General features: G+C 25.8%; 2 protein-coding genes across 4 annotated transcripts in view; one reads left to right on the top strand and one right to left on the bottom strand.

Annotated features, from left to right (window-relative positions):
• Positions 1 to 16,521, top strand: part of LOC112604005 (protein unc-80 homolog) — a 37,790-nt gene extending 21,269 nt beyond the window's left edge. The window contains exons 30-61 of one of the 2 annotated variants that reach the window (XM_025352860.1): positions 32 to 172; positions 2,736 to 2,830; positions 2,944 to 3,121; positions 3,210 to 3,367; positions 3,453 to 3,572; positions 3,793 to 3,953; positions 4,016 to 4,169; positions 4,228 to 4,475; positions 4,544 to 4,751; positions 4,839 to 5,031; positions 5,087 to 5,265; positions 5,342 to 5,590; positions 5,673 to 5,805; positions 6,101 to 6,241; positions 6,364 to 6,557; positions 7,132 to 7,242; positions 8,312 to 8,541; positions 8,601 to 8,796; positions 9,167 to 9,385; positions 9,679 to 9,815; positions 9,885 to 10,092; positions 10,155 to 10,307; positions 10,372 to 10,575; positions 10,714 to 10,830; positions 10,891 to 11,034; positions 11,568 to 11,694; positions 12,544 to 12,756; positions 12,829 to 13,013; positions 13,074 to 13,236; positions 13,418 to 13,624; positions 14,373 to 14,494; positions 15,272 to 16,521. In XM_025352860.1, coding sequence (XP_025208645.1) covers positions 32 to 172; positions 2,736 to 2,830; positions 2,944 to 3,121; positions 3,210 to 3,367; positions 3,453 to 3,572; positions 3,793 to 3,953; positions 4,016 to 4,169; positions 4,228 to 4,475; positions 4,544 to 4,751; positions 4,839 to 5,031; positions 5,087 to 5,265; positions 5,342 to 5,590; positions 5,673 to 5,805; positions 6,101 to 6,241; positions 6,364 to 6,557; positions 7,132 to 7,242; positions 8,312 to 8,541; positions 8,601 to 8,796; positions 9,167 to 9,385; positions 9,679 to 9,815; positions 9,885 to 10,092; positions 10,155 to 10,307; positions 10,372 to 10,575; positions 10,714 to 10,830; positions 10,891 to 11,034; positions 11,568 to 11,694; positions 12,544 to 12,756; positions 12,829 to 13,013; positions 13,074 to 13,236; positions 13,418 to 13,624; positions 14,373 to 14,494; positions 15,272 to 15,724 — 5,741 coding nt within the window. In that variant the 3' untranslated portion in view covers positions 15,725 to 16,521. The remainder of the gene's footprint in view (positions 1 to 31; positions 173 to 2,735; positions 2,831 to 2,943; positions 3,122 to 3,209; positions 3,368 to 3,452; positions 3,573 to 3,792; positions 3,954 to 4,015; positions 4,170 to 4,227; positions 4,476 to 4,543; positions 4,752 to 4,838; positions 5,032 to 5,086; positions 5,266 to 5,341; positions 5,591 to 5,672; positions 5,806 to 6,100; positions 6,242 to 6,363; positions 6,558 to 7,131; positions 7,243 to 8,311; positions 8,542 to 8,600; positions 8,797 to 9,166; positions 9,386 to 9,678; positions 9,816 to 9,884; positions 10,093 to 10,154; positions 10,308 to 10,371; positions 10,576 to 10,713; positions 10,831 to 10,890; positions 11,035 to 11,567; positions 11,695 to 12,543; positions 12,757 to 12,828; positions 13,014 to 13,073; positions 13,237 to 13,417; positions 13,625 to 14,372; positions 14,495 to 15,271) is intronic. The other variant, XM_025352861.1, reaches the window with a different exon arrangement.
• LOC112604006 (homocysteine S-methyltransferase YbgG-like) lies at positions 15,609 to 23,951 on the bottom strand. 2 transcript variants are annotated; one of them, XM_025352863.1, is made up of 6 exons: positions 23,702 to 23,951; positions 21,344 to 21,545; positions 21,077 to 21,223; positions 20,705 to 20,967; positions 20,295 to 20,503; positions 15,609 to 15,696 (listed from the first exon to the last, which is right to left on the bottom strand). In XM_025352863.1, the coding sequence occupies exons 2-6, from the start codon at positions 21,516 to 21,518 to the stop codon at positions 15,693 to 15,695; spliced, it is 798 nt and encodes a 265-aa protein (XP_025208648.1). In that variant the 5' UTR covers positions 21,519 to 21,545; positions 23,702 to 23,951; the 3' UTR covers positions 15,609 to 15,692. The 2 variants fall into 2 exon arrangements, with proteins under 2 accessions (XP_025208648.1, XP_025208647.1); XM_025352862.1 differs by lacking the exon at positions 15,609 to 15,696 and adding an exon at positions 20,045 to 20,215 and having other exon boundaries at positions 23,702 to 23,950.
• Positions 23,952 to 25,575: the final 1,624 nt, after the last annotated feature.

The raw sequence follows: 25,575 nt of genomic DNA, 5'->3' as shown, positions 1-25,575 counted from the left end.
ACGAATGGATGTCATTACTGTTGTATCGCAGAGATGGACAAAAGTGGAAATGAGCTTTTACAGAGTCATTTAAAACCAGAAGAGGAAGTTAGTCGAAAAAGTAGCGTCATTGTTGCTACAAATGTGTTGACCAAACTTCGCAGACACGCTAAACTAATAAAAGAAAAGCGCGGTATGAGCTTCAAACAGTGTTACTGACCAATAATATTGCACTATATATATAAAAAAATAGTTTGCATGGAATATAGTCCGAAACTAATTTTTACTGATGCTTTTATCAAATTAATTTGTGTTAACATTTGTTTGATTTGTTTGCCTTGCGCCTTGTGACAGACTGATTTTGCTTTGCATTCCCGATAAAAATTTGTCAATAGAAATTATATTCATGCTTATTTACTAACTTATAAGTATTACAAGTCACAAATGAGGTTTTACATTTTAATTCATTAAAATATTATTTTAACAACTTTTAACTCTCTTTTATTAATGAATAATACACGTTCAATATATTATATTGATTGATATAATATAATTATTTTAAAAATTTGAGTGTTTGACTAAATATTTTATTTAAATAACGTGTATTAAATTAAACATATAACTTTCATTAAGTTATAAATACTATTATAAGTATTTTATGTATACAAAACAAATTTATATTCAATAATTCCAACTTAAATCTGTTTATTATTACTTTTTATGTATCTAACGTAAATTAACGTATTTTTATTCAAGAATAATATATAATATAATACTCGATGACTTGTGTCTTGTATTGATGTTCTTATACTCGAGATCACGATTGAAACAAAAGCACTAAAAAATTTATGAAGTTTTGACAGTATTAATATTTTATGTTTTTATTATAGTTTTTAAATTAGTTCAATAGTAGTCGAAGATAAATATAATTAGATCGAACAATTCATTGTATACTTTAAATTTATTTTATGAAATTAATATAGGTAACTTGTTCTCAAAATAATTTAAATGATAAATGTATGGTTAGTTAAAATAGATAAAATATTTATAAAATAATACGAGTGCTAATATTATATCAGAGTGTAAAACTATGAACACATTTTTTAAAACTCGAGCTTTTAATTAAATTAAACTTTTTTTTATAATATTACATTTAATTGTTTAAAAACTTAACTTATTTTTATAATACCTATTATCTATGTACACATTTTAAAAATGTGATTTACAAATAAAATGACTGAATTTTCTCATAGATGCATAACCTACTAGACCGTTACATCTTTAATACATAATTTGAATGGGATTGATCGATCAATTTATATTATTTGCGTGTAAATAATTTCATTGACTAATACGTATAAACATGTTTTTGAATATTACTGCAATAGGGATACTTACAACTAATAACTTATAATTATACAGATTTTTACTTTAAAATCATAATATTCTGCTGCATACTTAATGTTTCGTATGAATGTGAATGTACAACAAATGTGTAAACCATAATTAATAGTAAGAAAAAACATAAAGCTTATTAGTTTAATAACTAATTTGTATATAATTGAAATCAAGAAATATTGATTTATTATAATATGTTTAGTGAACTTTGATGTAATCCGGCATAGACTGTGTAATGTATAATGTAAAATGTACTCTGTATCTACTTATAATTGTGTGGCATCTGTAAATAATATGTTATATGAGACACCACCATTTAGTCTGTAATATGTATATATATATATATACGTGTGATTCAATATAAAAATTAATTGAATCTTAATATTAGTTTTTGCACTTTTTTAATGTACAAAATGTCCTAGATTGATACCAGTTAAAATATTAAGTTGTTTAATCTAAATATTAAAAAAATAATTGTTCAGCTTACAATTTTGATTACTTAATATAATATTAATACTACCTATAGTTATATATTTGTAGAATTATGTATCAATTGGTTAATTATTCTGTTATCCTACTGCAAAAAACACAGAACGAAAATTATTATCTTTTTATATTTAAACATGTTATTTTATCAATATGTTACACTATTTATTATAATAGAATATTTTCTGTCACCTGCATAAATACCTACCTATATTTACAGAATACTTAAGTTTAGTACTCACGTAGTCACATGTGTATATAATGAAAATCTAAATTAAAAATAATACAATTTATGAAAAGAGAAATTAATTATTAATGCACGAATTTTTACTAATCCAATCATTTTTAATGTTCATATTTATGTTCTATTACTATTTTCGTAACAAATCTGTGTTTCAATTTTCTATTATTGAAAACTAAGAATAATTTGTAATATATATGTATAGAAATGCACATGTTGTAAAAAGTATACATTATTATATCGTACTCCAATTATTATTGAAAAATCGTAAATATTAGCTGTAGGTATAGTCTCTGGTAGAATATTATAATAATTGTTTGAAAAGCGAAATATCTGTAATCCTACCACTACTATTCTCCAAAGTTGTTCATATAAAATAATTATTATTCAAGTAAATTATTTTTATTTTCATTTGAATATAATATTTATAATTTATGAATCTGAATCACACCTGAATAGATTACTAATATTGTTCAAACATAATGTTGTTTACATTGTGCTATTAAAAAAAGTAATTTTTTTTTACATAGTATGTGAATCTGTAGAGGTTGGATTACTAAGATAACACTATTAATATTCAATATTATGCACAATTATTTTGACAAATAATCATTTTTTTTCTTCTGATCAGCTCCCGTTGATAAAGGGAAAACATGTTTGAAGCGAAACGATTGTGAATCCGGTCAGTCAAATGAAAATTCTAATTCAAATGTTCATTTTAATCAGGTGAATAAATAAAAGCATAATTAAATTCGTAACTCAATAATCATATTTTTAATATCCTTGTAATTATATTTAAATATCTGTAATCCTTAAACAACGTTATTTTATCTTTTTAGTGGGACGAAACGAGTTCAGCAAACACGGATGATAAAAGAAACAAAGGGGCGAGTCAATCTACTGTCCATCCATTGTCACAAAGGAAGAGCATGGCGGGGTCCATTAAAAGATATAGTTTGAAATTACGAAGAAATACTAAAGAAGGAATAAAAGAAATTATGTCTTCCGATGGTGATTGTGTGTATTATTAGTGTATTATATACACTATTTATACTATTAATATATGATAAAGGATGTATTTAAATTAACTATAATTTTCTTTAAGATCGAAGCGATACTTCAGACGGTTGTGCTCCAGTAATACCTGGTGAAATTAGTGGTGAAGATGAATCGGGAGCCATGATGAGTGATGATCATGGGCCAACCAGCCCGTGTGAAAGTAATGAAACCGATGATACAACATATTTTATGCCATGGTTAAAAGTAATTTTGTCAATCATTTTTATACTAATCGTTTTTAGAATATTAATTCGCATAGTAATATTTATTTACTCGATTATAATTTCAGACTGTAATTCAAATAAATAAGTCATTTGATCATAGTTGCTCTCATCAGTCATTTTGTCATCCATTTTGTTATAAAAGACAGATGCGATCTTGTTCAAGACTTATTAAAGCCATCAGAAAGGTAACATATGTTATTTTTTATATTTCTATAATAATTTAGTTAGACATTTCGTATATTATATAGTATCTGAAGTCTCTAATGTATTAATTGAAATTAACAGACTTAATTTTTGAACTAAAGTGCTTATAAAAGTCAATCTAATTTGTTGATATTATACAATTTAAGTTATTTTATCACTAACATTATTATTTGCTAATACAATAAATACTTTTCTGCATAGTTATACGGTGAAGAATTTGGCTTGATGGCTTCCTTAGAAGGCAGTGGGTATTTTGAAGAATTTAATACGATAACAAAAATCGATGCTAAAAGAAACTTACAATTATCGAGCTGTCAATCTTCTCCGAATAAAAGAAAAGATAGTCTTGGAAAAATAGAAAAGTATTATCTCCATAGATTTTAATTAATCGATGAATTTTTATATATGTATTTTTTTTTTTTAGTTCTAATTTAATTTACAATCTTGAGAAAAGTTTATCATGCACTAAAAAATTACTGTTAAAATCTGACTCTAAGGTTCATGAAAAAAATGATAGTAAAAACCCCAACGAAGATCAGAACGATCCTCCAATAATTTTAAAATACATAAAAAATCAAGTAACAGACAAATTTTTTAAATTAATTTATACATAAATAATCATATGGTTATAAATAGGTACACGACATTTTCCATTGTTCAATGGCCTTATTGATAAAAGCAGCTGTTGTATTAACGGAGGAACAAGTATTGGATATCTTACCAATTGCATGGGAATTTTTACTAGACTCTAATCAAGAATTAGTGGCATCATCTTCGACTTTATTCATAATAGCAGCGTTTAAAGCTCCTCAAAAATGCATTGAACTAATTAGCAGCAGTTTAACTAATAAAGATTCTATAGTTAGAGCAAATGCAATTTTAAAGTAATAATTTCCATTTTTTTTTTTTTATCATTAGTCTATTGATAATTTTGTTTTATTAATTTATTTAGATTTCATATTTTATGGAAAAACCGATTTCAACCATGGCCTCGGATGGAAGAAGGAGCACATAATTCATTTAGAATACCACCACCAGGAATTGAATTTACTTTAACTTCACCGAAAATTGGAATAGAATGTTTACCTATCGTCGATCCTCCTTGGATGCCTCAAGTGGAAACCAAAGTAGAAGAAGTGACAATTGGTCAGGATACACATGTAAGCTTTTATAATGTTAATCTCTGAACCAATAATACAACAATGATAATATAACATACGTATGATGTTTATAAAATGCATTCATAGAGATCGTTAGTAACAGCTACTAAAACACGGAAAAAACAGCAAACAGAACTTATTAAATTGGCTTTAGAAGCTAAGGAAGACCAAAGAAGAAATGAACGAGAAAGTTTTCTCATCACAGCAATTCCTATTAATAGTCAAGCAGCACACGAGTCAAGCATGCATCATGGTTTATCTGATCCAGAATACGAAGAAGGTTGGCTGTTGCTTATTTATGTTTATTAGTTTAATTTATTTAATTTTATTTATAGGCGTCGAAGTTGATGAACATGAAAATCAATTACGTGTTGTGGCAGCACATCATTTAGTTCAATCTGTAACCGTGTTATTTCCATCTGCTCTTTGTTCTGCAGTTATCGATATCATAACATTATTGAATGATCCTGCTGTTACAGCAGATGGTAATTCAGTGTGTGAAACAGCGTATCAGGTATAAACTAATAATGTACATTATGAACAAAATTTATAAATTTTATAAAATATTAAAATCGTTTACAATTGCATAGGTCATATGGGACTGTCTGGTGGAAGATTGCAATTTATTTTTACGTTTTGTATTGGAAAGACTAACCAGGGACAATCAAGAAAAAATGTTTAAGTTGTTACGTCATTTAATACGATTTGTACCAAAACTACCCCACCAAGCTGCGTTTATTTTGTATAACTACATAATTGGTTATGTAATGTTTTATGTGAGATCGCCACATGAAGAAGGCCAAATTATGATTGGTTCGGCTTTATCCATTTTATGGATGGTAAGACAATACAATTGATTAATTAATAGTATAATTGACTACACTCGTTATTCTTAATTTACGTAATCAAATTGTAATATAGGTTGTACATAGTGTACATGGTATAATGTTCAAAGATCTAAAACAAATACTTCGAAAAGAACAATGTGATGGTTCAATTTTGCTTACAGCTAATGTCCCTTCTACTAAGAAAGTTGTTGTGCATGGTCCTCAAGGTAAATACAATTTAATTTAAGTTGGCGTGCACTTATGGTGCACTTTTAGCAATTATAGTACACTCATAGATATTAGGGCAATAAATTAAATATAATTTGCATTTTTTGTATTGGAATTTGAAGAAACTGATTAACTTGAATTTAGTTATCGTGGTATGGTAACTTAAGTTATGAGGTTGATAATTTATTTCAACTGGTCGTCATTCTAATCATATAGCTTCACTTGTTATTAGTATTACTCTAGTACGCTAAAAATGTTTCAAAAATAAAATTTAAAAATGTACATATTTTACAGAACAAATGTCTGGAGGTATTCCATCACAATTTCCTGTGCAAGAAGATACACAGTTTTTCCAAATTTTAAAAGAATCCTTAGATTTCTTTGGGATACCTGAAGAACGACACAAAGAGTTTTTCCTAGTTAATATTAAAACTCGTGAGTACAATTGAAATATCTTAATTATTTAGAACTTATATTCTTGATTATATTTAAGCATGGTTACTGTCGTAAAAAAATTTTATGTTATAATAATGGAAAATTAATATTTATATTTTTAGGTCAAATTCACAATCCTACTTCTTATGTAAGAGATTATTATTTTTTCAAGAGATCACAGTATCCTCAGCTAGAATTAATTCAAATGGATCTTACTGAAGCCTTTAATCAGTTGCAAAGTCAGGAGCTTATACATAAATTTATAGAAATAGGAAAAGTACTTCTCACTTGGGCGATTTTAAAAAATGTTGATATGGTAAGTTATGTTTTGTATTATTCAATAATAATTTAGTTACTAATTAGTAATAATTAATTATAACAATAACTAACTCAAAATATCATTAAAAATTGTTATAATAACTATGTTAAAGTTATAAATACTGATGGTTCATTAAAATTGGCTTAATAGGAATTATTTCTAGCTGAATATGTTCATAGAAAAGTTTAAAATAAAAATTATATCATCATAAAATTTCAAATTAATATAACACTAATAATATCCTTAAAATATCTACACTATAATTTCCGTTTATTATTTAAATAATATTTAGCGTTAATTAAAACGTTCAAAATTAAATTAAATTTTATTTTAAACAATACTAATTATCATAATCGTATATTATTAATATGATGTTCATTTAATTTCAGACAGTGATTTATTTATTTATAATGTTAAGTTATTTCAAAATAAAATTATTAAAAAAAGAATTTGTAAAAAAAAAAAAAAAATAATGCATTGTAATTTGTAGAAATTAGTTATACGTTTTTATAAAGTATGCAACCATTACATAATCAATTAATTTAGTTAATTTTTAATTTTATTTTTTAAGGTCGTGCAAAGAGTGGTATTTTTACACGAAGAATTAATTAAACTGCCTTCATTTCCTAGAAAAGCATTAGACGCAGATCTCGATTTATATCAAGGTGGTAACATGGGAAAGGTAAACATATTATTACTAATATTACTACTATATAAAATTATTAGTAATAAAATATTCAATTTAAAAATCAGAGGAGTATTAAACGACGTTTGCCTTGAATTTATAAATAAAAATGAATATTGTGTGGATAAATGTATAATAATTCTCATAATATTTTAGATTCTTAGTGGTGCAATGAATGTATTTATTTTAAAATGCTGTATATTTGTTTTTTTATTTTTTTTTGTGGCCATGCACACTTTAAGTAGTCAATAAAATGCTTCAATGATGTATTTTTAAGGGTTGTTTAAAATAAAAAAAAATTGGATTTCATTTGTACTTTTGAGAGGTTAAAATTAAAAATTCTCAGTTATTTTTTTTTAAACGTGAAAAACAAAAATAAAAAACCGAAGGAAAACGATAATTCTTACGTAAATCCAATTTTTGACAAAATCCGTATTGTTTTTCAGGTGTAATTCAAAATCTAATAATCGTAGATATTTTACATTTTTACTAAATATTCATATTATCGTTTTCTATTTAAAATTAAATGTTTAAAATGTTTGAATTATTTTTGAACTATTTATAGGCATGAGAAATTTTCAACTTTTTTCTAATTTTTTTTCTATTAACGTTGATTTAAATTTTTCCACTGTAAAAATGATTGAAAGTTTAATAAAAAACTTCTTATACATTTTTAATTTGTAAATTAAAAAAATATTTAAAATAAAGTCATGTTTTATTTCTTAAGTTAAAATTTTGATAAAATGCATAAAATTTGTGAAAATAAGAAAATAAATTTGTAGCTAAAAATGTATAAAAGTTTTTGTATTTATACATAAGATTTTAGAATTTAATATAATGTTTTTATAATTGTTTATTAAACCTATGATATTTACAGAAAGATGGTATTATATTTTGAGTTTTATAATTAGACAATTTGATATAAATACATTATATTGTTAAAATAATTAAATATTATTATTGTATAAATATTTTGCCCAGGGTTTGATGTATGTTTGTTATGGTATTGATTATTATTGTCTTTAAAAACGTTCGATCAATATTGTATTTTTATACTTTCTTACAGGAATTATTAGGATTGGATTTATTACACAAGTTTATTTGGGTTCGATTACTTGCCCGGATGTTCGAAGCAATGGCTGGAAACTTTGCTTATTCGGGTGACATTCATTTGTTTTTGAACGTATTAAATGGAGCGGTGACATTACACAGCGAAGATTCCTGCGTATTACGTTATGTAATGGCTACATACATAAACGCTGCTCGTAATTTCAAAAATATATTTTCAAGCAACGGGTAAATAATCAAAACACTTGTTTAATTTATTGTCGTTTCATTATTATTTATACTCGCAGGTATCTTTTGATCATTCCCACGCTACTACAACTATACGCAAGTCACCATACAAATAAAATTGTTACTCGATCAATTGAATATACTATTAAGCAGTTTTACTTGATGAATCGTAAGCCATTCATATTACAAATGTTTGGCAGTGCATCTAGTATACTAGACCTAGACGATGCAACAAATGTAGAGGATTCAAGTCGCGTATGTGATTTATAGTTCATAATATATTAAAGATTCCGACAGTATAATTTTGTGTTACTCATAGTTTATATTTTAATATTTTGTACAAATATTTTATAAAAAAAAAAAATTTATTTTTAGAATTTAATTAGATCTATGGTCAGTAATTTGGTTTTTGGATGTATCCATGTTTTGGGTATACACTTGATTCTTCGGAACCATATTGTAGATGTGTTTACCCAATATATGGCTACATCTAAAAAATCATATACAACAACGATTTTATTTAAATAGTACCTACCTATAGATAATAATAGAATAAGTATACAGTACCTATTAAATATTTAACTCCTTCATCTTTATATTTATCTTATAGAAGTTAATTTTTTAGGTCGAAGCTAATTACTTTTTTAAATTGATATTGAGCTTGGAAACTGCGTCTCCCGATCCTATTCATATTAGTGAATTAATAAAAGAAGAAAAGCCGTTACAAGCGGTTGATTTTTGTTATCAAGACGAAGATGATACTATCACAATACAGGATTGCATATCTTTATGCGTAATGGTTATAGCATTTTCACCTGAAACTTTACGCTCATATCAAATGCTCGTGAGTAATTTGTAAAATAATTCTTTAACATGGTTATAATATTAAGTTATTAATTCCAAACAAATACTATTTACCCGAGATGAATCATTGTAAGTGACGTGGCTACATATATAACACCAGTAAAAATGCTCAAAAGATTTAATTTTTTATTTTAAATTCACGCTTTTATTATGATGATGCATATATTAACTTTTATTCATTTTGAGCATTGTTTTCAACATTTTATCATTGTTGTATAATTCTTACTAATAATTTACGACACTAAGTAAATTAGATGGTTTTTATTTTCGCAGCTTATTTTGGAAGCCATTTTACCATGTTATTTGAAACACATCCAGCAACCAATGTACCGAGATATTGAAAGAGATGTAATCGGTCAGTTAATAATTTCTATAAAAACTTTAATTAATAACAGTGAAGCACTATCAAAGTATGTATTATAGGCTAATTTACAATTAGAACTTTTATTTATCAAATCCATTTCAAATATTTATACAAGACATTACAATGGTCCACAAAAAACTAGCCAGGAACCAAAAGATTCTAGTCAAAGAAATTGTAGTAAAGGACTATGTTCTCCGACTGGTGGCGGCGAAACAAAAGATTTGGAATCAAATTCAAAAATGTTTAGTGAGCGTAAAATACATAAACCCCCATTTGATAGAGAGTTTTTGGAATTTGAGATGCAAGTCGAGGAAAAATATGCGGTAAGACCAATGTATTATTTAAATCTATTTAATTTATTTTATTAACACTTTACTTTTATTAGGCTTTAAGAAATGAATTTCGTCGAACTAGAGATGTCTTGTTATCAGTTGTCACAGATTTTGTGGTAATTTGCCATGCTAGGCTTACCGAATTAAGTCGAAAGTACCCTCAAGAAGGAAAACCTTTTGAAATTCTAGATACTCGGATGCAAATCGTTAGTTTTTATACTTTAAGTGTAATTTGTCTTGTTTACTTATTATTATCATTTACTTCTATAGAGATTAGGTGAAGTTGCTCATAGTTTATTAAAAGTATCGCCTTATGATCCAGAAACGATGTCGTGTAAAGGACTACTTAAGTACATGACAAATATTTTACCAATAGTTGATTGGGCAGCAGAAGCTCTACGTCCAACTCTCTTGGGAATTCTTAGAAGACTTGACAAAACGTTTAATAAAATTTACAAAAAGCCATCTATCAGAGTAAGTAGAAAAAAGTTGTTTTAAATATTTAACGATATAGTTCTAAATGGTAATTTTAGGAAAAATATTATATGAAATAAAGTTTTTATTAAAATATATTTGAATGAAAGTATCTAAATGACGTTTGTTATGGTTTAGAGGTACACTGATTGGTATGCTGCAGGGGAATTAATAAAAGGTGTTTATGAAATACTATCAGAACATCCATTTATCGTACATATTCCACACTTCAAAGCTCTTATTTCTACTTGCCAAGTAATTATTTTTAGTGGAAGATTTATTTAATTAAATTAATAAAACTATTATTTGTTGCAGGGCATCATAGTTGGCGATTCAGGGAGTACAGCTACTGCGGCAGTTGATAATTTCCAACAATCTATTATACCAGTGGAAACACCGCCTCCGCATTTTTGTGCTATTGTCATACGACTATTGGCATTACATATTTTGGCAATAGGGGTAAATTAGTAAAAATATTTAGGAAACTATAAAGTGATAATCTGGTATATTTTTTTGTGCCATTTTCCTCTTTTATATTCTTACATGATATTATAGTTAAATGATATTAAGTTCGAATTATAAAATTGAACTTTGTAGATGTATCTTAATTAGATATAAATTATAAATTTTTGATAGAGAATAAATAATAGCATAATTTTATATTAGTGTTGTAAAAAAAAAAAAAATTAATAGAATGTGGAAGATTATGATGTCCATTTATATTAATAAATGTTTGAAACTTTGTTTAACATTTATAATCATTTCAGTGGAATATAGTAGTAAAAAAAAAAATAAAATTTTCCAAATCATCTTAAAAATAAAATTTACTATAGACGTTTAAATTTAAGTGATCACAAAAATAAACATATTATTATTAACTTATTTGTTAAGTCAAAACTATAAATAAATAATAATACTATATTGTATCAATATAAGAATATTATTATTGATAAAAGTTATAAAAAATATTTCACATTTTATTCTGTTATTAGGATAATTATACGCTGGAACAGTCAGTCGGAGGAATGCTTAACATAATGTCATCACAAGTTAAAACTGAAAGCTTTCTAATGAATTTATTTTTACCACTCTGTTTTAGAGTAGGTATAGGAAAGAAAGGTAAATTATTTCATTCGAAAAATATATTTTTCTTGATCCGTATTAAATTATTATTCTTAGGTTTAATTATGTTTTTTTATTGTGTACTATGCGTAAAAACATTTTAGCGATCTCAATATTATTTTTGTAATTAACTATACTCTAACTCCCTTAAATTAAAACATTTAAATACCCTATTTTTATTTTTACTTAAATTTATGGTTTTATATATTGCAATGATAGGTGAAACCTGTGAAAAAATGTATTTTGTACAAACTAAAAAAATTATATTTGGTCAGTTTCATTAAAATTACTCATAACTTAAATGTTAAAACTTTATGAGTTATTAATGTTATGCTAGAGTAGTATCCTATTTGTGATACTACTCTAATTTATATTTTTTCCCTGTATCACTAAATCAAAATTTTTATAAATATTATTATTTTTATCATTATTTTAATAGTAAACCTCATTCTTTAATTTTAAATGATTATTTTTACTTCGAAATATATTTTACTTTGTATAACTTATGAAAAAAAATTGATTTTGTGATAATAATTTGTCTTTAAATACTTTATATTTTTTACGATTATATAAAAATATTCATCGTCATAGTTTCTAGGAAGAAAACATAATAATACTTAAATTCGTCGAAAACAGGAACTAAAAATACTATTTATTATTTTTAAGGATCTTAAAATAATACTGAGATTGAAATATTTAATTTTTTATAATTTTAATTGTACATATTAAATATATAATATTTACGAATAAGTTTAAATGTATAATTTATTAACTTTTAAATATTGAATTATTACCTTTAAATTTGACATGCATTGATTTAAAATATTTGTAAAACTTTTTTTTAAGACATGCATTGTATGAGACCATGTGATATCAAATTTATGTTGTCGGTCGTTTTAAATTCAATGAGCCCACCTGTAAAAACAACGTGTCTGACATTTGTACAGCTTACAAATGTAAAACAAACGTCTGATTTGCGAACAAACTCGTATACATTTAATAGAGATTCAAAACCAGCTCCAACAGTGTCTAAATCATTTTTCAAAGTTTTATTTTTAGGTAATCATTATAAAAACAACACGACTAGTTGAACTGTAACTATATTAATTCACTTGAACTGTTATTTTGCAGCTCTGAAAATAATGCTTGTGTGTTTTGAAAGCGAATTAGCTTTGCAATATCAACGTATAGCGCATACCGTTAAGGAGCTTATGAGCGTGCAAGATGCCAGGGCGTCCATTTGGTCTTTTATTGAGTTTATCATTATTAACCGATCTCCTCTCTTTATTCTTCTTCAGCCTTTTATTTTACAAAGAGTAAGTTATATTTATATCAGTGTTAACATGACTTATTGATTAATCAATTTAATTTATTAGTTGGGATTAATGAATGCGACCGAACAAGAAATAACATCACAAAATTTGCTTAAGGAAAAGCTTACAGAGTATACTGCCATTACGCCGTTGTGTAGAAGTTCTCTTCTTGTTGAATTAATGAATGAAATGACTGAACTCAAACAAGAATTAGATGATCGATTGGGTATGATTACCATTTTTGATTTATATCTTAGTTATCGCTCTTAATTTTGGTGTTATCGAATACAAAAAAATACATTTTAATAAAACATGGAAACTTTTTTTACGATTATTTTATTGCTATAACATTTGTTAAATAATAATTCTACTAAATATTTAATTTATTTGTTGATTTGTATATCTAGATGAGCAACGAATAAGATCTAGTAATGGTTTGCGAAATTCGTGTGAAACTCAACACCGACCATCTATTATAAATTTGCTTCCCGGAAACTCAAACCCCTCATACAGCGTATGTACCATAAATACGCACAGAGAATCAATATCTAGTGTACGAAGTAACTTGAGTAGTCAAGAAAGTTCCGTTAAAAATTTGGGGAGCATGCAAAGAGGTAATTTTTTTAAAATATAAACCATAATATTCTATATTATTTAATTATTAAATAAATATGTTCGGTTCGGCCCACAAGTTTTTCATGAATTAGTGCATTTATAAATTTAGAGTTCCTTACCCCAAAAATTAACCATGGATGCTTGACGCAGCTAACCAAATCAAATTTTGATGTATCGATAAGTTAAACAATTGGTCCAATGCTCAACCTCACGTTTCTCATGCATATCATAGCACTAAAGTATCTTAATAATAAAAATATAACCTACGTGAATGTTATTGAATATGTATCAAGCATAAATTATTGTTTTTAATAAATAATACATTTTATTATTATTATAGATTTGTATGTCTTGCATAGCTAACGATATTATTCTAAAATTGTAATTTGAATTTCTATGTTCTTGACCATATAAAATACCAAGGAATTTTTGTAATTCGACTCATTAGTAACGATATTTTACATTTTATTCAAATATTATACAATTATCAAACAACACTGAAATACATCTATCTGTACATGTCAAACATACATGTGAAAATTTTTTTTAGATTATCCATTAAAATACGAGTAGACAATACTAATCAAATAAATAAGCAGTATTATTTATGATATATCGTATAAGATTTGCTATATCTAAATTATCTATACTTAACACCCATTTGTAATTTTAAAGTAGTTAATCGTGTAATAACTTAAACAAAATATTTGCTTATATTCATAAATTGTATTTTCGACTCAAATATAGATTCAAAGAATGCAGATGGAGACTCAACTGATACACCCCTCAAACACAATGAGCCCCGTTTACAACGATCAAGAGCACAGAGTCGAAAAATTTTTAGATTCCGTCAAAGTCGTCGTATGGAGGTAATTAATATGTTAAAATGTTTTATATTGTTTAATATTTTCTTACCAGTATTTCTTAAATTTACTTATCTGTAATCTTCATTTGTCGAATTTTTAATCACATGTCTAAGTGGACGTTCACTTTGCGGTTACTGCAACCTTACTGACAACGAAATTGATAACTGATACATAAAAAAAAAAAAGTTGTTCTATATACTTTTATACCTATGTTAAACTATTTAGAAATGTGAAAGGGAATCGTTGTAAAAAAAATTATTTACGTGTATTACAAAAAAATTTAAATCAAAATATTATCTTTCTATTTAATAACATCAATAATACCATATACCAGATATACGTAACCACATAAGTACAATCATAATAATATGACAGTGGAGTATTTGAAGTTTGTCCAAAGGGAGGGTATTATTTTTGTAATAAGATTGTCGATAGGTACAAAAAGTTTCCCAATGATGTCTCATTTTTTCTAATGTCTTGATTTCTTTTTCGCAGCAACATTAGTCTTAAGTTTCTTCAATGCTGATTTTGTAATAAGTATTATATTATAATAGAAACAATTATAACTATACATAGTTAAAAACAATAATTTAAACCCAACCAGTTTTTGTGACCGCTATTCTTATAAAATACGCCACTGCCATAGATACTGCGATTATATAATATTACTCTATAAAATCATGATATTATTATAAAATCGACCTGGGAGATCTTATTTTTAGGCTAATATTTTAAGCGTATTTTTCTTTGTCACGACTAAATTATCTATCGATCTCATAGGTGATCCAGCAGGGCGTAAAGTCACAGCAGCAGCAGACTTATGACGACATGGACAAGGGACAAATGATGCCCAGCAACTGCATATGTGAATGTCTGAGTACGAGAGCGACTCCCCAGGACGAAAGCCGGGCCCCATTGCCCAAACCCGAGATGATATGGGAGGAGGATAGCCACAGCGCACCGTCGCGGACGTCCAGCACGTCGGGTTACCGCGAAAACTGCAGCTTGTTGATGATGCCGATGGGCAGCTCTGACGAGCGGTCGTCATCACCGGTCCACTTGAACCATCATCACAACTGTCTAACAGCCAGTTGTTCTACTATAATGCCGGCTGATAGTCCTGGCTCAGTGGCGACCGCTGCCGGTTGCAGTGACCGAGAGATGAGTGGCAACGACGATGTCGGCAGTCAGCAGACGATTGTCACCTATGAACACGAAGACACGCTACTCTGAATCGTCGCTGACTAAAACACTTTGCACAACTACGACGACAATTACAACGGTGATTTCAAAAGTGCCTGCTTGTAAATATAACACAGTCATAGGCGTAAACTAATTATTATCATATATATATATATATATACTAAAAGACTTGCCAAAGCTAAATATGAGTGAAGTCTGCAATCGACATGGTTGTTTGTTACACGCGACTATGCTATAGTAATTTACCTCGACTATTTAAAATATTCAATTAAAAACCTTAGCTGATTTCGTAGTCTTTTTCTATATTATCTATGCGTATATTAAGTATAATTTTATGATTGTAATATGCTCATTCAGTGGCAGCTAAGTCTAAAAAATATTAAATTTGTATGCAGTACACAAATTGCACAAGCTGTAACAAAAATCACATTTAACTTTTTAATTATTTGTAATTGTACATATTATATTTTAATCTATCATTAGCCCCCATCTACAAAATTGGAAAGTGAAGTGTATCATAGCTCATACTCTTTAGCCATGAATGTGTACTAGCGTATAACGATAAAAAATAATATGTATTTTATACTGTTACGTATTACACTATATTATGAATCGTATCCTATAGACACAATGGTCAAAGACATGTCTTGGAGATATATGATTGAGACAGAATATTATCTAATTTTAGTTATATATTATGATACAATGTCAGTGGTGTTTTTCATATTTTTGTAAAGGCCAAAAATTGTTATCTTCAAAAAAAATTCGAATATTGTCTTAAATGTAACTTTCTCATATTTATATATTATAAGGGTAAGTTTCTCTAATTGGTTAAAAATGTATCATAAACAATAAATATTTTGATAATTTTTAACAGTCATCAGTGATAAATAATTATCTATTACTATTTATAAAAGTATAAGTTATACAACAATAGGCAGTTTTATATATATTAATATAAGTTATAATAATAATTTAAATTTTAACTATACGTTTATGTTATTAATAAATTTACAAAAAAAAAAAAATTGATAAAAAAATCATAAGAATTAAATTCCAATGGTAAGTTGGATCGATCTCATCAACAATTAATCCCCCTCTCAAAAATAAAATAAAATAAAAAAATACGCCATTGCATATTTTATTATATCGAATATAGATATAGGTAGAAGTTAGGAAGATGGATACAATTATGGAATTTTGGAATGGTTTGTGATATAGGATATTATATATAAATTAAAGTATATCTTCTTTAACTATTAAAGTTAGATAAACTGGAACTTTTTATCTGGTTGTAGATTATTTTTTTACAGGGCTTGAAACTGATATTGAAAAGCTTTATAAAAACCGAACTTATTGAAAAACCGGTAATTGATATAAACATACAATATCGTTGTAAAGATGGTGTCGAGCCCTGGTCTTGTACATGATTTAAGGGTTAAATTATTATTATGTTGTTGTATAGGATTTAGAATCGTTAACATTTTTTTTTTTTTTTTTTTTTTTTTTTTTTTTTTTTTTTTTTTTATTAAACCAGTGATTTTTAATCATATATTTTAGGTTACATTTTTTATAGTTTTGAATTCCGGCCATAACGAATTGATTTCCGATAGAAAAACAGTCATATATAATATATATTTGTATTGCGATCAGATTGTCGCACTTATTTTTTATACTATTTGCGTTCACCTATTATATCAGCTGGTCGTCTCACAGCTTTTTGAACCGTCACGGAGTTGGTTTATTTCCCATTCACTTACAGCTGTAGACCGCTGAACAATTGGTTCAACGATTTCTAATATCATGTGATCAAAACGTATGAGTTTCTATTAGTTATTAAAAAAAAAATAATAACTGCATGTATGCATCGTGCGCATGCTATAGGGTTATTAAAACATTTGTGCGAATACGTTATATTTATTATTATTTTAAGAATTCCAAAAAAAAAAAATTATCGGCATGCCTACACTAGTACACCATCACGTGCCTATAAATGAATAAGAACATTTTCAAATGACACTACCTACTAATAAACACTGTCTTTTGATTCATAACTTACATGGTTAATCGTCACTAATTAATTATAAATATAGTTACTAATATATAAATAAGTTAAGTTTAATAAACGAATATAAAAATGTTTAGTGCCTAAATAATAATTTATTTCTTAATACGTAGCGAAGAATAGTCAATTTTAATATAGGTAGCCGTCCAGGCCTTTATTTTGACCAAAATTATACATACCTAATAATAAATTGTATTTATTTATTTCTTATTATACTCAGTTCTGTGATAAGCATCAAGTAATGAGCTTTGGGTTATCATTAGCGTAATTTTGATACAGGTTTTTACGTAGTAATTAGGGATCTATAACTACGTATAGGTACATCATATATAAGGAAATTCAATGGCAATATGTTGCGATTTTAGTAGACATTGTAATATTAATTTTGGTAAGCGAAACTAATATTTTCCATTTTATATATTGTGATGTTACTTCTATAAAATAATATTATAAATAGTGTTAATTGTTCTATGTTCAAATAATTGTAAATGTGTTTTTAGTGCCAAACAAGAAAAAAAAATGTTGTTTGATATGTTATAAATTTATAAATTATATTATTAACTAGGTACTATGCATAATACATAATATTATGTACTTAGATTAAATATTATTTATTACTTTAAATTCTAATATTGTAATGTTATGATTATAAAAAATAAATCAAAGGGGTTAATGCTAATAAGTCTAAAACTAATCTCCCCTTTATGATAATCATAACTCCATATTCTGAAACTTTGTTTTGTACATATATATGTTCATTAGTCATGTATAGGTACAATTATAAAACTAATGTTCTAATACCAAAATTGAAATTATTATATTTAAGAAACTATATATTCTATTATACTTAATGCACTTGTAATTTAGGTTTTATCTATTTATTATGTATTATTTTTAGTTGTGAACAATAACTTATTAAATCAGAACTAACACAATTTGGTTATATTAACTATTTAGTTGAATTATTTTATGTAATCGTAAATAATTATTAAATCAACTATTAGAACATATTCTAGTGTATTTGAATATTTATCGGGATCAAGTTAATATTTATTATTATAATTATTATGATTATATTATATCTATATAGTATATACCTAGTGACAAAATATAATTTACAATTTTTACAAAATAAATGTACTTATTGTAAAAAGATAGTGGAATACGTGTATTTCATTGCCTATACTAAGTGTTTTATTTACTTTATGTCCAGCATAAATGTACTCTATAGATTAAAATATGCAATAGTCATCAGTTATTACAGTGGATTAGCTGTTATTATAATAATAATCAGAGGATATTTAAACATAAAATCATCAATTTGGATTCAGTGAAAACTACCAGCAATAAAAATTTAAATTTTTAGATAAATTTTTATTTTTAAGTATTTTATTTTTTCAGTTAAATATCTTTAAAATTGTCTGAATAACATTTAAATTTTTTAAATCTTACCATGTACTTATTGTTTTTATTATTTAAAAGCTCAAGAATCATCATTGAAATGTCCAATTAAATTTGATTTAATCGAACATTAAGCTGTTAAGCTAGCGTAAAGTTTAATAGAATTAGACATTTATCGAAGCGTTTAAAACAAGCCATCATTACAATTTTATGAATTAAATAATTTTAAACAGGATCTATAATGATTTTTATTGAATAATCTACGAATCAACTATTGAGATAACTGAAATGAAACATTATCAACTTTAAAATTTGTCTTGATGATATTTAATAATCAATCTATTATTAATTCGCAATAAGTGTTACATTGTAACGTTAAATAATTAAATATTCTTAGGAAAAAAGTATAAAATTCAAAATTGAAAAAAAAAAGATAATAAATGTTAAAAATTAATGTTTAATTATATTATTTTTTAATTTTTAAATTTTAGACTTTTTTTTCTTAGTAGGCTTACAATTTAATGTTAAAAATATAACAATTATTGTGAATTAATAATATACAAGATTAAATGAGAAATAAAAATCTATAAAATAAATAAATAATTTGTTAATTATATTAATGGTAAATAATAAAGAAATTGTTTCTAACTTCATATGTCACATCAAGATTTTAAATAATATACAATTGATAAAAACCTCAACAAAGGTCATTAAATCAATCAAATATTATTTTTAAAGTTAATAGAAAAATATAGATAAGTCAAAAATAGTTGATTCTAATAAATGTATTTTTTATTTTCATGAATATTTTAAATAATTGTTGTACCTAACATAATAAATATCATATTTAAACAAATAATTTACAATAAATATTAAATCAAGGATTAATAGTGATACAAATTTATTATTAGGAAGATAAGTTGTCAATTAAGTATCTAAAACGTGATATTTGAGTTGCATCGGTGTTGCAACAACCACCAATTATTTTTAGACCTTTTTTACTCCACAAGTCCAGATCCTCGATGGAAATTTGATATGTTTTAGTATTATCCCAACTATGAGAATATAATTTGCTTACAATATGTCAAATAAATAAGTTAAATAAAAGAAGAGTAAATTAATAATTAGATTTACCATTTTTTAACAGCATCCCATATGCCACCGCCATTTGGATAAGTAATAAAATCGACATTTTCAGTTTTTACGGACATCAAAAGTGGTGTTATAAGTGCTGGGTCCAGACAGTTCATGCCAATAGCAATCAACTGTTTTCGGGAATCATTCGACCAGAACTTTTCAACAGCGCTTGCAAATGTCTCACCGTGACTTATATGTTTGCTGTCCTATGAAAAAATAATACAAAAGTTTCTGTAAAAACAATATTCATAAATATAACGTAAAATTTTTTCAAAATATAACACTTTATTTCTGGATCAACTAATCACTTATTATAATACTTATAGTTCTGATTTAAAACCATCTGTTTGCGAGGTATTATATTACATATAAATATATATATAAAAAAAAAAAAAAACACTAATTACCTTACACGAGAACGACAAGCATGCTTTTTGATTTGGGAACTCGGATAGTATGTTTAGCAAAATTTCAGCCTCGCCGGTCGAAGGAATCGTTTCGAAAAGTAGCACATCGACACCAGCCTCCACTAATGCTTGGATCCGAGGTTTATGCCATTCGTAAAGTTCTTTTAAATCAATTTTGTCAATATAATTTCCATTGTATTCGGAACCATCGCACAGTGAAGCGCCGTACGGACCAACCGATCCCATTATTCGAATTGTCCACTCTGTGAATTAATTAATCTAAAGTACAGTTTAAACGCTATCATATTAATATGAAAATATGATTTTATTCGCCATGTTATTATCAAACAGTACAAAAATAACAATATTCACCAGAACTTTCTTTCATTATTGCTCGTCGACAAATCGCGACAGAATTTTTAATCAATTCAAAGCTCTGATCAAAGTTTAAGTCTAAGAATTTTTGAAAGCCTTCGATACTCGCCTGGTATGTGTTTGTGGTCAGAAATTCCGCTCCAGCTGTATACATTCATAGAGCAAACACAAAAGTCGATTTCCATTTATAAAAAAAAAAAAAAAAAATACTGAACTGTAGTTTATATCGTATGGATTTTTTTTTTTTACTAGAACGAATCTCACCTTTGATATAATCTCTGTGACAATTGACAACAGCTTCTTCGTTGGTGAGCAGCAAATTTGACCCCCAAAGTGGATGTTTTATGACATTGTCGTGGTCTGCATACGGCCAAACTCCACTGATGAAACTACCGTCCAAGAGGTGCATTTTCGTACTGAGAATCGTAGAATCCTGCATGTCGATGAAATATAGAAAATTGCGATACTAAAATATATAGATACATATATCAATATTTATTATATCATATTATTCATAATGATATTATCTAACGCGGGAACCATAACGTCCATAACCAGTAAAAAAGTTAATTTTAAATCAAACTAGTTCGTTAAGCTTATTATTAACTTAATAACTTAACTAATAAAAAATCTAGTGTATCAGCTAAGATTTTTACAGTTAGCTTAAAATAAAATGATCATAGGTTAAGTTTAAATCATTTTTATATATATTCACTACCCACTATCGGATCTATGGTTGGTTATTGGAAGTCGAAATTATTGCTATGCGCATTGTTAGTATAAAAATGCTTTTAAATGTTTAAATAAATGAAAAAAAAAAAATCAAGAATGTAATTAAAAACCAAAAAAGTAGCTTTGTTGTATAAATATTTAGTAAAAGTTGAGTATCTATCGTGTAAGTTATTTTAATGAATGTGCTAAATTTGAATAGTAAGTACATAAATTATTGTACCGAAATATAAAAAATGATTTTGATCAGAGATAGTACGGGATATTTTTCTAAGGATATTTTAATATTTATGTTATTGCTATTAGAAATCTATTTTTTTATTAGTACCTATTATTATAATATATTGAATTATTCATGTTAGAAAAAAAACTACATGTATATTATTATAATTGTTTAAATTTATTTTCATAAGCTTATTATTACTAAATAAATATTATTACGTATTGACAATGTAGTAAAGAATGGTGTAAATAAACCAAAATTATTTGATAGATGTACATAATCAAATTTTAAACTTCGAATGCTTAATAAAAAAAATTTTTTTAATGTATTTTAAATATTTTAAAATTTTTTTTAAAGACGATTTATGTGTGATATTTTGTTATATTTTCAAGCTTATTTTTTTTTTTTATTAAAACTAAAAAAAAATAAAATTCGAAGTTCCTATAGGTATATTTATTAATATGAGTTAAAATTTTCAAAAAATTGAGCTATGATATTATTCTATTATTCCGTAATGTTTAACCTGGGTAATAGTTTAATAGTTAAAACTTAAAAATAAATTAATAAAGGCTTGTTTTAAATCTTACTAAGGTTTTATTTTTCTCCATATTAATATTAAAATTTTAGATTTAAGTATATTATTTATTAACTAATTACTTAATTTTATGTATGTTGACTTAATTAAGCTAATGCAAGTTATTTTTTTTATTAACATAACTAAATTTGAACAAAATATACGAATAATAGTAAAATTTTATAATAGTATATTATAATGTATATGACGTGTTAAAAATTAGTTTAACTTCAATTATTAATGCGTCTCAATTATACAATTATAAATTACTAATAATTAAATAAAAATTAGTAGCAGTAGAATAGAGTTATACAAGTTAACTGAGAAAAATATAGAATGATTGATTAAAATTTCCGCTTAAAATCTTTTTTATAAACAATTTTTTTTTTTTTTGGGTATGCCCGAAAAAATAAAATATATCTATATAAATAAAAATGCAATAAAGAAAAGTATTGATTATTGCATATTTTTATTATTAAACAAAAAATATTAAAATAATTTATTTTATTTCACGAAAAATGTAAAATCAGATCAGTTGAAAAATTGAAATACAATAATCATAAAATAGTATTAATAAAAAACCGTAATTCTTAAAATAAAAAGAGCTATTTAAAATAAATATTTTCAAAGAGGAAATACTAATTTTATTTTCTTTATCAAAGTAAATTATTCAATTATAATAGATAAGATAATGTTGTACAATAAACATAATATTATAGTTATTTCTTACATTATTCAAATTTCGAAACATCATATACAATTATTCATTAATATTTTTAATTTTAATAAAATTTTAGTGGTTTTAATTTAAAAAAGAGGGTTGTTCTAGGCCTCGCCAATGCCTATTATGACAACCACAATATCGAGGTACATTTGAAATATACACAGCATATCAAGTTTTCCGGTTTTAACTCTCATATTAATATGTTTAAATTAAAAAAAAAAAATAATAATAATAATAATAATAATTAAATTATTTTAAATTAAAATACAATTATTTATTAATTTATTTTTTTAAATATTTTAAGTGATTTAGTGATGTTACAAGTAAAATAAAATTTAATCAATTAAATTATTGTAAATAATTTATACTTGCCTTTTGGAATTGTGATGAAAACAATATATTTATGTTGATACTATATATTGGTACACCGACTGATTATTCACTGAATTATATTCATGACCGACGACGACAAGCGATGTAATAACTAATAACCACTGTTTGCCTTGGACCAGAACGATTATAGTCAAAATATGAACATTATGTTCTACGCGTATTATGTACAATCTACGTGTGCATCGTACATTCGTACACCAGCAACGAGCATAAGTGCATGATGCAATATTCACGAGCATTTCGATAATAATATCAGGACGCGTTTAACAATCGAGTGGAATTTAATCATTTAAATATTACGAATTCTGTAGCATGCCATGCGAATAATTAAACAAATAACTGCGGTGAGATAACGCACGTCCACATAACAACTTATACAACTGACGAGTGTATCATTTAATTATTATAAGTATGAGCTTATACGTCATAATTCGCCCATTATAATAAAATCTAATTTTTTACTAGAATATCAGTTTTTAGGTTCGCTATGAGCCTATTTATTTTGATTATATTTTACACACTGTAGTATTTATAGACAAATACATTGAGCGTGTGTACGTAGATGAAAAAAATTAGTATTAGTATCGATGCAGTATAGTAATGATATTAACTAACAACTGTTATAATATTATAAAGATCAGAAGTTCCCAAACTTGATTTTCCTTGTAGAAAACATATCAATTTTTTTAAATTTCCATAACCCCCCCCCCCTCCAACATTAAATATTCACAAATTAATGTAATGGTGTTCTTGATAGCTTACACAGAGGGTTTAGTATAGAAAATACCAATTTTATAACAATGAGTAGGGCTGGGATTATAATTCAAAGGCATATTTTTTTCTGGTGTTTTGAAAAATTGGCCCATAAGTTTAGTATGAAATGTTTTTTTAGGGCGATTCTGATTATTTTAAAATAACTTTTTCATTATTAATGACAGTATTGACAGTATTATTTATTTAATTTTTCAATTATTTAAGCGACAGAAAATGTTAATTAAATCTAATAAAATAAAAAAAAATTATAATTTTAATAGAAGATTAGTCTGATGCTTTGATATTAATTGATTTGTATCGTTTGCATTGTTGTACATGTGCTTTTCGTAAAAATTATGATGCATACGTTTTTGATTTAACAACTCTAACGGATCCTTATTTTTATCTCATGAACCCCCATTTTTTTCATCGACACGAACCTATTGCAGATCAAAATCGATCTTTAGAAGTCGTATAGACCAGTGTTTCTTAACTTTTTTAATATGGTAATCTTGTTTTTGAATTTAAAGTTTTTAGCTACCTCTTAAATATATTTTTTTTATATTCATGCATAGATTATTATGAATAATTAATACTAGAAGTACCGTACATAATATACTTTAATATTGAAATATTTTTTGGTTTTATTTTTTTATTATTTTATTTTATATTTTGAGATTTTTAATTTTTATATTGATTTAAATTATAGATTAGCGACCTTAAATAATAAGTTTTCAATCTCCAGGTTGATAAATACTGAAATATACCTCTTTGGGGACCTCTTATGTAAGTCTATAATACACTTTCAAGTGTTAAGAACATAACGTAGCGTGCACGAGTATTTTTTTTTATAAAACACCCACAGTAAATAACCGTTTATACTATTATACCTGCAGTTGTAGGGACATGCCGGATATAAAGGTCTACGAATAAAGGTTCTAGCCAAACACCTTTTAAGTATCTTCATGTTTTATATGTTTGTTTTTATCAGTTGTTATGATGCTTCAATAAAACGGATATAACTATGTTTATTTTTGGTGAATTTAGACGAAACCTGACCGTGTACGATACATGGACCCCATTAAAGACAAATTATAACA

The sequence above is a fragment of the Melanaphis sacchari genome, unplaced genomic scaffold (assembly GCF_002803265.2).
Source record: "Melanaphis sacchari strain LSU unplaced genomic scaffold, SCAv2.0 Contig117_pilon_pilon, whole genome shotgun sequence".
Lineage (NCBI taxonomy): Eukaryota > Metazoa > Arthropoda > Insecta > Hemiptera > Aphididae > Melanaphis > Melanaphis sacchari.
This window is presented reverse-complemented; position numbering and strand designations above follow the sequence as displayed.